We start from the raw sequence: 12,277 nt of genomic DNA, 5'->3' as shown, positions 1-12,277 counted from the left end.
CAATAAACTCTAAATTCTATCTTGACTTGGAGAAATTTGGCTTTTTTACTTTATTTACCTAAATTGTCTATATCAGGGTGGTGGGATAAAAATTTCAGTGACATTCTTTAAAATTAAGCTAGTCTCCAATTAATTTTTACTTTTTGTTTCCATGGTCTATTATATACAATGTTTATTGCATTGTGATCCAAAAAGGATACATTTAATATTTCTTCTTTTTACAGTTTTATGTTTTTGTGCCCTAATATATGGTCAAATTTTTGTAAAGGTGCTGAGAAGGTATATTCTTCTGTTCCTATTCAATTTTCTCCAATTATCTATCATATTTAACTTATCTATGATTCTATTCATCTCTTTGATTTCCTTCTTTTTTTTTGTTAGATTTATCTAGTTCTGAGAAGGGAAAATTAAAGTCCTTCTGCTATTTAAAAAAATAATAGTTGTGTATTTCCCTCCATTGTTTTTTCTATTCATCCTTTTCCTTTCTTTTTGCCATATCTTTATTGAAATGTTCAATTCTTCTGTCTACTACCTCTCTAGTTCACTTTTTAGAACCCTTCCGATATGCTGCCTTCTTGCCTTTTTAATTCCAAACTGGCCTACCTTTCTGAAGGTCCTTGCCTTGTCCCTTTCTCTTTACCTTTTAATTCTTATTCTATCCACTTATCCAAGAGCCTTTTTCTTTTCCCCGAACCATGCCTTTCTATTTCTTTATGAATTTGATTCTAAAAATCCCTTTGTCTTGAGTCCTTTCCTTATCTTCTCATCTTCTGTCCCCCTTCACACCTATTTCTTGGTATGTACTCCCTTCTAGGTTTTCCTCCATTTTCCTATCTCCTTCTCTCTTTTCTCTTAATCTATCATTCCTTCTCTTGGTCCCTTAGTTTGTTAAGGGAACTCAGTCCCTCACTTATCCCATACCCTTTTCCTCCTGTTTCTCTATACCTTAAGACTGTTACCCTTCTAGTTCTTTATATTCTCTTTTTAATTCAGATCTGATGAGAGTAGGGTTCTAGTACTAACAACCCTCTAGTCACTCCTCCCTTTCTTTGTGAGAGTTCTTCCACTTATTCCTCTTTTCTATGGGGTAATTATTCCATTTTGCTTTTTCCTGATCTATTTTTTTATCTCATTCCATTTTATTCAAATTGACCTCAATTCTTCTATCTAGATATGCCCTTTCAAAGTACCTATGTAATGATTTCATTCTTAAGGGTTATAGATGACATTTTTCAATACTAAAATTAAACAGTTTGACCTTTAGGGTCACTAATAATTTTTCTTTCATAATTACCCTTTGTATGTTTCTTATAGATGAAATTTTCTTCTGAGTTCTGGGTTTTCCCTCCAAAATATTTGAAATTTATTTAATTCGTTAAATATGCCTTTTAAAAAGTTCTTTGATAATTATGCTCAACTTTGCTGGGCATGATATTTTTGGTTGTTAATCCAGATTCTTTATTCTTCAAAATATTATGTTCCATGCCATTCATTCTTTTAATGTTGAGGTTGCTAAGTTGACATGGGCCCAGTTGGGGGAAGTTGCCCAGAACAGAGTCCGTTGGCGTGAGATGGTTGCGGCCCTATGCTCCTCTGGGAGTCAATAGGAATAATAACTTTGTAGTATTTTCTCCTTAACTGGGGAGCTATGGAACTTAGCAATGATATTCCTGTGCATTTGAATCTTTGGATCTCTTTGAGGTAGTGACCAGTGGATTCTTTCAATTTCTATTTTACCCTCTGGTTCTAGAACTTTGGGTCAGTCTTTCTTGATTTCTTGGAGTATGTTGTCTAAACTTTTTAATTGTAACTTTTTAGGAATCCAACTATTTATGTTGTCACTCCTTGATCTATTTTTCAGGTCAGTTGTTTTTGTGATGAGTTTAATATTCTCTTCTATTATTTCATTCTTTTCATTTTGCTTTATTGTTTCTTGTCTTAGGATATTGTTAGCTTTCTCTTGTCCAATTCTAATTCTTAGTGAATTATTTTCTTCTGTGAGTTTCTGTATTTTTTTTCCCATTTGGGCAGTCTTTCTTTCATAATTTTCTTTCATTGTTCTTGTTTTTTATTCCCTCTAATTTTTCCTCAACTTTTCATTTGGAATTAAGCTCCTCCAAAAGCTCTTTTTGAGCTTGTTACCAATTATTGTTTCTCTTTGATGTTTTAGAAGTGTTTTCTACTTCACTGTCTTTTGAGTCTGAACCCAGGCCTTCTTTATTCTTAATAGCTTTCAATAGTAGGGTTCTTTCTCCTTTGTTTGTTCGTTTAAAAAATAGTGACAAAGTCAATAGACTTAATTATTAGCTTTATACTGGAGTCATGGGGTTCCTAGGGATAGTGGGGGATGCTGCCTCAAGTTTCAGGACTTTTTGTGTTTGTTATTTCCTGGATCCCACTTAGTTCTTCCTAATATATATATATATATATACATAAATTTTAAGGCTATTTAGGATCATATATTTAGATTAGAAGAGAGTTCTGAAGCTATCTAATACAATCTTTTCCTTTTATAGATGAGGAATCAGAGGCCCAGAAAAATTCAGTGATTTGCCCAATATCACACAAGTGGCAGAGCTGGGATTTAAGCACAGGAGTTTGACATTCTCCTCTTAGTATACTCTCCCTATTTAGCCCTCAGAGATCTAATTAACATTTCTCCTTTGCATTTAGGGATATAGTTTGCTAGACATTATTGAACTTATATATATATATATGTATATATATAACCTATGTATTTTTCTTTCACTTAGATTTTAGGCACCACATAAATACACTAAGCCTTCTATTTCTATTGTATTTCTCTACAATGCCTAATAAAGTGATATGTACAAAGTCTAATGCTAAATGAGAGAATATACATCGCTAAAAAGGGGAATGATCATTTCTGCAAAATATTTTTTCAATATCAATAAAATTTATATTTTGTTTGTTTCTTTGTAAATATATAACATTGCTTTTTCAGTATGAGGCAAAAATGTTATGTTCATGAAAAAGTTAAGGAAAAAAACCTGGTAGATCAATGAATAAGTATGTATTTAAGCATTTACTAAATGTGCTAAGCATTGCAGATACAAAGAAAAACAAAAAGAGTCAATAAGCTCACATTCTAATGGGGAAGAGAACATTATATAATTAAGTACATACACGTTACATACTGAGAAGATGGAAGGCTAGCTCAGAAGAGTAGGCACTCTCAGGGAAGCCACTATGGAGCAAGGGAAACAGGAAGAACAGAAATTCCAGCAGAAAGTGGAATTTAAGTTGAATCTTAAAGGAAGCTAAGAGAGATGAGAGTTAGATGTGAAGAGGAAGATAATTCCAGGAATGGAGAACAAGCAGTGAAAAGGCAGGGAAACATTTAAGGTAGTATTGTTGAACTGTAGGGTGCACATATGGGAATAATGTGTTTTTAGAAAAGAACTGGAAAACCAGAAAGAGACCAACTTGCAAGGAGCTTTAAATGCCAAACAAAGGACTTCATATTTGAATCTGGATATAAAAGGAAGTCATTAGACTTGGTCAGTTCTTTAATCATTTTGGCAGATGAATTGAAGATGTAACAGAATGGGTGATACCCCCATTAGGAAGACCAATTATGAGGCTATTATAATAGTCTTGGTGAGAGGTGATATGGGTCTGAACTAGGAAGGTTCTGTGAAGGGAGAGAAGAGAATATATGTGAGAGATGATATAGATAAAGAAATCACAGGATTTTATAACTAATTGGATGTAGAGTTAGTGAAAGAGAGTAGTTGGGAAGGGCTTGGGAAAGAGAAATATAATTTGAATATAATGAATGAGATCTTTATCAGATATATACTTTGAAATGTCCAACAGATAGTTGGAGTTAGGGTTTAGAGAAGAAAACTATACATATGGATACATATGCATAGAAATGATAATGGAATCCAGAGAGCTTAATGATATTATCAAGTAAGGTAGTAATAGAGAGAAATGAATAAAGCTTTGAATTCCACTGAAGGTTTTTGAGCAATGTAGATGATGTGATCAAATATGTGCATTAGGGAGATTAATCTGGTAGGAACACACTCAAAAAACTGAAAGAAGGCATGATTGAAGGCTTGGTAAATGCTAAGCAGGATATGGTGATATTACAGTAAATAGTAAGATAGAAATAATACAGAGGGGAGGAATAGAAAGAGACATTCTGGAAATACAATCAGCAAGAATTGACATTTGATCAAGTACAGGGAAAGTGATAGAGAAGTGTGATACTACTGAATGAAAAAGATAAGTTGGGCTGAGGAGGTAGTTTTAGACGGAAAGAATGCATTCTATTTTAGAAATGCTAAACCTTGTTTTACAATACTTCCTTCATGTAATATATTCTTTCATATAAATAAGATATTGAATAGATAGCTAACGTTCAGAGTTTTGAGGTTGAGAGAAATACTGGAGCTGAAAAAATTAACTTGGCCATTATGCATATGAAGATAATAGTTGTGAAGAGATAAGACTGCATGGGACAATGATGATAAAATGAACTTATTACAGGTATAGTCTGCTTTTAAACCTTATGAGGTATGTTTTGGAGTGCAAAAACAGAGAAGGCTGAGATCAGTGTTGGGAGAATGGGAGAATATTAAGGAGAATTGATCCTTTAAGTGACATAGTGATGGAATAGATTATTTTTTTTTTGTTACTAGACAAGCAACTACTACTTTGCAAAGGAACTCCCTTCTAAAAAGCCACTTTTTAATTTAATAACTTATTAAGGTAGGAAGGAGTCATTTTTGCTTGTGGAAATGGGATGTAAACTTCTTGAATGTAAGCACAATGACAAAGTATTTCATGTTCAAATGTCATCTTTTGTATGAGGACAATAATTTCAGTCAATAAACATTTTCTGAATGACATTTTATTTTCTACTAGTTGCCCATTTCTGGATTCTAAAGATATAAAACAAAATTTCATTCTATATCACTCTTCCATCAAAAAAAATTAGATTCAAATAGTGAAATACTGCTTAGCAAATATCAATGAAGTTCTGTTTGCCCAATCATTGACCAAGCAAAAGATTCCTTATATTTAAAAGGTGACTTGAATTTTAAAATAGCTTATGAAACACTTTTTATTTAAAGACTGTGAAAACACTCCAATTGTCAAGTAACAATCTGTGCTACAGAGAGCTGGCAGTCTGTTTTGTTTGTCAGGAAAAATAAAGAAACTGTACTAATGCCCAGAAATTCAAAAAGAAAAATTCAGCTTTGTGAAAACTTAAAGTTATAGAATTTTTGACATTTGAAACAAATTCACACTTTAAATTTTCATATGTGAATTTGTGAAAAGTTCCTAAATTCAAAGTTCTTATGTTTATAGATCTCAAATAACACTAGGATACTTACATTCATGATTTCTTGGAAGCTTGAATTTTTTCAATAAAACCCTAATCCACAATTAGAAAAATGGAAAGAAAAAAAGTTAAATACTGAGTATTTTTTAAAGCTTAAAAGTAATTAGTTACATAAGATCACCTGAATTTTAGGATATGAAAAGCATTAATAAATTAGTACTATGTAAATATAAGTGCAAGAAAATATACCTTTAAAACCCTTTGTTTGGGGGCAGCTGGGTAGCTCAGTGGATTGAGAGCCAGGCCTAGAAACGGGAGGTCCTAGGTTCAAATCTGGCCTCAGACACTTCCCAGCTGTGTGACCCTGGGTAAGTCACTTGACCCTCATTGCCTACCCTTACCACTCTTCTGCCTTGGAGCCAATACACAGTATTGACTCCAAGATGGAAGGTAAGGGTTTAAAAAAAACAAAAACAAGACCCTTTGTTTAACTGCTTGAGTAACAATTCAGTTCTTTCAAACTAAGCAATAAGGAGGAAGAAGTTATTTCCATAATTAAATGAAAAGAGAAGCAAATTTATGGGTAGCGATTTTGCCTGGAGGATTCTATACAACTGTTGTGGGATATAGATACTATTACAGGATTTATAAAGAAAATATTAATATCCAATGATCAGGTTTTCCATGTATTAAATGACAAAATTATTCTAGTATAACAAATAGTTTTCTTACTATAAAATGTCACATTATTGTATGATAGAAAAATCTGTCCAATCTTACCAGTGACTATAGAAGATGACATTTATTTTAAAAATTAATAGCCATGTTACTTTTTAGTTCTAAAAATCCCTCAATTTAAAAATTATGCTTGTTTTCCATGCAAAAGATTTCAAAGTGGGGCAATGAAAACAAACCTCAGAACTCAAGAAGCAATGCCTGATTTTCTTAGCTTTGCAGAAATTCACAAAAAGGATACAACAGAAATAACTAGAGGTAGAGACTGAGTAAATTGTAAAAAAAAACAAAACTATATTGTTAGAACCAGAATACTTCCTTGCACAAAAAGAATATGAACTAAATAGAAGAATGAAAAAAAAATTGCAATTAATACCCAAAGGAATCAAAGCCTTTAAACACATACATATACATGCAATTATTTTCTCAGTTATGTGATTTTTTAAAAAAGAAAATGTATTCTAATAATATTTACTTCATTACATTTAATATTTTGAAGTCAGTTTACTTTATAATATATAACTATAACTTTATGACATGTTTATATATACATGCCCATGAAAATTAATGTTTACTATACAAATACAAACATGTATATATATATATATATATATATATATATATATATATATATATATGGAGCATTTCCTGGATCAACTTGGTATTCCTACACAGAGATAAACCATTGTTTCTATACGTGCTGACTGACAACCTATTAAAGGAGTAGAAGACATCCACCAAAGTATATGAATGGCTGACATACTTGCCACTTTGTAATCCTGTCAAATAGAGTTAATTCTAGGGTCTGTCGTTTGTAGAGATTACTCAAAAGCCGGGCATAGACCAGAAAGAAAAGATAAACCCTGGGTAACAGAGTGGGGGTGAGAGTGGCAGCCACTGCATATCTATACTCCATGAACTAGGTTGTACATGCTTTTTCTCAAGAAATATTCCAGAAAGAGTTCTTAGACCCCAAGTTCCTGGTTCTAATGATACAGAGGCAGTGACAGAGATCCTCTGACTAAGAGATGGCAGCAATGAAGAGAACCACCAGGATGAGTGGTAAAGAGTTTCTTAATCCCAGCTTTCCAGAGAAGTGTCAAAAGTTATGGAACCCTGCAGCCTTCTGAAGTAATGTCAACCCTCAAATTCAAACCTGGCCCTTGGGGCACTAGGCTGCAGAGTACATATACATATATAGTTAAATATTTTTTGACTGGCAGCAGAGTGAGTTAAGTTTAGGTTAAAGCTGGCTAAGAAGATCTTAAAAATTATATTTAAGGAATTTCTTGCAAAATAGGGCCTGAAACTAAAAGAAAGCTCTACTTCTAAAGGATATATACGGTAATTACAGAGAATTTTGTTTATATTCCTTCAGACTGATAAATCAACTATTTGTTGTATGTGGGTTATGGGGGAGAGTATAAAGAAAGGGATAATCCTCTTTTCTGGATCATAGGGAAGAAGATAAGAAGGGGCAGGATATTTTTTTATGAAAGACAGATCTTGGAGACAGCAGGACAAAATGATTAAGAGATAATAATCCCTCCTTTGCTTAACTATAAAAGGAGAGACATTTGATCTAGAGCAGTGATGGCGAACCTTTTAGACACTGCATGCCATGCCCTGCCCCTCCAAACTGTGTGCTGTGTCCTGTCCGCCACCCAGACTGAGTCTCCCCTACCTTACTCCAGAGAGGGGAGGGAGAAAGGGAGCAGAGTGGCCCAGGTGCTCCACTCAGGGAAGGGAGTAAGCACTTCCATTGGGCTGCTGGGCAGAGGAGTGGGGAGCCGTGATGGAGCAGAGGAACAGAGTGGCTCTGGTGAGTGATGGCTCCCATGGCCACAGAGAGGTCACGGCATGCCGTCTCTGGCACATGTGCTAGGTTTGCCAACATGGATCTAGAGAATCTCTGCATTTTATGATTCTTTGAATTCATTTCTAGTAACTTAGTGATATAAGTGAATAAGGCTTTAAATTTCTAGTTAACATTTCAATTTTTCCATCATTTCATAAAAATCAGGAAAGTAAAATTTTGTGGCTATGTACAGTAATTTTACAATATACATTAAAATACTTAACATAACCACATCATGTTCCAAAATTTGTATTATATTCCAATTCACATTCTAGACATTACTCAAAAAAAGCAGGAATAAGAGAAAAAAATGGATTCATTTTATCTGTTACTGTAACACCAATGATCTTTAATCAAATAATATTTGAAATAATGAAAAGGTGAATTGTAGACACATGGCAATGAGAAAATTGTGATAGCTCTGAAACACTAAATAATTAATGTGGAGATTAAAATTAATATACAAGAGCTAGGTATTATATTTTATAAAGTTTTATTAATAATAAACTAACAAAAAAACTAGAGTGAAAAGGTGCTAAACTCACTTGACCCATGCTCATGGAAAAGAAAGAAAGAGGGAGGAGCTCCAGAACTCATAAATCAATAATGTGACCATGCAAACATGGAGGCACAGGAGAGATTAAAGGAAATTTGGGGAAATACTAAGGGACTTATGGGGGATGAGGTCCAAGGTTCAAAATCTCCATTTATACACTTACCAACAGATATGTCTACAGAGATCATTTCCTTTCATAAATGTGGAACAGCTACATGTGTGAGGATCTCCAAGAAAAACCTTTTAAAGAAAAATACCAATACTTTAAAATTAGAATTATAATTATCAGTATTGTTAGAAAAAAATGTGTCCTGATTAAGGGCTAGAAGAAACTTGATGAAGTCATTGGGAATGGGTCAGTCATAACCTACTGGTTATGTGTTCCAACTAAAAGTCAGCTACCCCTACTATTTCCCTTTTCTGTATCAGCAATCAAAATGTAATAACCAACCCACCAAAGTGGTAACACCACAGAAATCAAAACTAGTTCTTTAGAAAAGGCTGGTAATCCCCTAATCTAAGCATATTCTTTTTTCAGGCAAGTTACACTTATATTTGGGCCAGGCAGACATATCTTTTTTTGTTTGTTTTCTCCTAAAATGAAATTTCATGCCCATTTGTAAATCATAGCATTTAGGGACCAAAGATTGGCAAGTATAACTCCCTCACTTTAATGAAGAGACAATTGAGGCCCAAAGAAGAAGTTAACTCAAGGATCCAAAGGTAGTAAATAGCAGAACAAAGAATGATTTTGGACATTCCAACTCAAATCTAGTGTTTCTTTTTACCACAGTATTAATAATACTGTGAAAAAGTTTTGCTCATATTTAACCTAATCTATTTGAAGAACAGCTGTTATTATTCAGATGGAACTCAGGAGGCTTCTTTATTAATGCTTTATTGAGCCTGGAGAGGCAATATTACGTTGTAGTGTAATGTGTCAAACTCAGATTCGAATAGAAACAGGGGCCACTAAACTATACATAAAGATTCTGTGGTGGTCTGCATATTGACTTAGAAAACCACACATTTATATATCTTTTTTCTAAAAAATGACATCAACACATTAGATTCAGATAGGAATTACATATCTGTATTTAATGTGTTGATGCAGCTTAATTTGGTTTGGCCAACTTGGAGTGTTGTAGGATAAATGTGGCTTGAGGCTCTGTCTGATACCTCTAAGTGAGCTACTTTTGAAGTCAGGAAGACCTGTGTTTAAATCTGATCTGACATCTGGATGTGTGATACTGGGTAAGTCATTTAATTTCCCAGTGCTCTAAGGAACTCTATTACAAGTTGTATAGGTAGTAAAGATCTGCTTTGGTAGATGTCTGGAGTTTCCTCACTAGGGAATTCCCTGTCCCTATTCTCTTATTAGGAGTCCAAAGAATGGGACACTGTTGCTAAGACAATCTCCTAAAAGAACTGGTTTTGTTTTGTTTTGTGTTTTAGCAACAAAGTGTACCACCTATAACAAATGTTTTATTCATTTAATACGCAGAATTATACTTTTTAAAATGCAGTCTTTTATAATTTTCCAGTTTTGAAGTGGACATTTTCAAAAACCAGCTATAAATAAATGTTCTATACAAATCTGTGATTTCATAAATGAGAATGGACTCTTAAGTGTAGAAATTCTCTCCAGCAATAATGCAAGTTGTCAAGCTCCCAGCATTCTAATATTTGAGAGAATTGTAAGTGGTTATGTGACTTGCCTCTGCTCACATTTAGTATGTTTCAGAAGCAGGACCTGAACCCAGATCTTTCTGAATCCAAAGCCATACCCTGTCAACACTATTTTCTAATGGGGCAGTTGGTAGCACTGTAACTAGAACATCAGATCTGGTATCTTGAGGACCTGGATTCATATCTGACTTTAGATACTTCTTAGCTGTGTGGCAGGGGGCAATTCACTTATCCTCAATTGCCTCTCTTCTTTTTAGAACTGAAACTAGAACAGAAGGTAAAGGTTTTTTTTTTTTTAAAGAATACCTGAAAGAAAATAAAGACTTGTATGCAATATAATGAAAAGCGGCTAGATTTTTCATAAATTGATAAGATCTTGGTTCTAACCATATTCATTTTCTAATAATTTTTTTTTAGTAAAGACTTTTAACACAGAAGTTTAGTTCCCAAACTAAGTTAAAGGTGAAAGCACTGCAGATGGTTTTTGAAATATGGGCCATTGGTCAGTAACCAAAGTAGATGGAAGTAGAATGCCATTAGTATAGATAGCATTTAGGACTTGGAGTCAGAAAGACCTGTTTTTGAATCCTGCCTCACACTCACATTATGCTGTGAACTTGGGCTGAAGCTCTGTGCCTCAGTTTCCTCATGTGTAAAGTGGGGAGAATTCCACCATAATGTTGGACATAGAGTCAATACCTGAATTTGAAGGTATTTATTTGGCAGCTAAGTAAAGCAGTAGATATCCAGGGCTAAGATGACCTAAGTTCAAACTGCAACCCTGGACAAGTCATTACCTTCCCCCTACCTCAGTTCCCTCACCAGTAAAAAGGAGATAATAAAGCATCTGGCTTCTAAGGTTGCTGAGATTAAAATGCAATATCTGTAAAAGGACTCTGAAAACCTTGAAATGCTAAATGCGCATTAGCTATTATTCACAGTACAACCACTCTCAATGAATTCCCCAGGGGAGTGAATTCCCAGGACATCAAAATGTCTAATCATCTCCATTTATACAGACATAAAGGCCACAGGTCACCCCCACCACCCCCGCTTCTCTCCTCCCCCAGGCTTCAGGTGTCAAACTTGTCCTTCCCAGGATACTGTGAATAGTCGGAGCTCTTCAGCTCCTTTTCCCTCTTAATTCGTCATCCCTCAGGATGCCCGAGGGGCCGCATGGTCAGTGATCAGAGCCTAGTGCGGGAGAAAGGTCTGGGCTTGGGGGAGGAGGGGTATCGCTGTCTCCCGGGGCAGCGGTTACTCTATAGTTGCAGTCATCTGGCTCGTCTTCTTTTATCAGGAAGCCTGTGGGTCCAGTCTCTCGCAGCAGATACATGTGGCTGCTCAGGGCCTGGTTCTGGTGCTTCTTCAAACGGTCGCTCACAAGCCGCCGCCTCTCGGATCCCCGACCTCCGCCTCCGCCTCCGCCTCCGCCTCCGCCCGCGCCACCAGGCATCGTGGTCACCCGGAAGGGCGCTGCTGCCCCTTCCCCTCAGACTACAGCAGTTCCCCAGCAGTCGGAAGACCCGGATCGCGATACGAGACTTGCTGGTTCCTATGACAACGGCGAGCACGCGTCCGCGTTGTGCCTGTTGCCGGGAGCTGCACTGCGTTCCCAACAACTCGCAGCCAACCCTGGGCTGTGGCTGTGACTGCGGCTGCGGCTGCGGCTGCGGCTGCGCAGAGCGGGAGAGGGCAGTGGCGCCCTCCCACCTAGCGGACCAAGGAGATCACTCTCGCCCCCTATCCTCTTCTCTCTCCGCTCGGCGTGGAAACTGTCAGGTTGGCGCCACCTGCTGGTGGCTTGCGGACAGGTCTCGAAGCCTTCTGCCAGGGACTCTGAACTTGAAGCTGCTGCGTAGATCTTTCAGTGCTCATATCTACTGGGAGAGGGGTGGGAGGATAGTGGGAATGTCTCCTCTGACAAAACATGGTCAGTAATTCCCTCCCTAAATCACTGAAGTGTTGTCTTCATGCTTTTCTTAACCACCCCTCTTAATTCCAGCGCTTTCCCTCTTTTAATTATTTCATATATATATATATATGTATGTATACACACACACACAAACTTGCTTTGAATATATTTTTCTCCCCTATTAAATTATAAACACTTTGAGGGCAG

General features: G+C 36.0%; 1 protein-coding gene across 1 annotated transcript in view; it reads right to left on the bottom strand.

Annotated features, from left to right (window-relative positions):
• The window catches only part of ZSWIM2 (zinc finger SWIM-type containing 2), a 44,404-nt gene extending 32,793 nt beyond the window's left edge, over window positions 1-11,611 (bottom strand). The window contains exons 1-3 of the mRNA XM_044666459.1: window positions 11,417-11,611; window positions 8,630-8,706; window positions 5,370-5,410 (exon numbers count right to left, since the gene is read on the bottom strand). Coding sequence (XP_044522394.1) covers window positions 5,370-5,410; window positions 8,630-8,706; window positions 11,417-11,611 — 313 coding nt within the window. The remainder of the gene's footprint in view (window positions 1-5,369; window positions 5,411-8,629; window positions 8,707-11,416) is intronic.
• Window positions 11,612-12,277: the final 666 nt, after the last annotated feature.

Source organism: Gracilinanus agilis, chromosome 3 (genome assembly GCF_016433145.1).
Source record: "Gracilinanus agilis isolate LMUSP501 chromosome 3, AgileGrace, whole genome shotgun sequence".
NCBI classification, from domain to species: Eukaryota; Metazoa; Chordata; class Mammalia; order Didelphimorphia; family Didelphidae; genus Gracilinanus; species Gracilinanus agilis.
The sequence above is the reverse complement of the archived record's forward strand: the minus strand, read 5'-3'. Positions and strand labels throughout refer to the sequence as shown.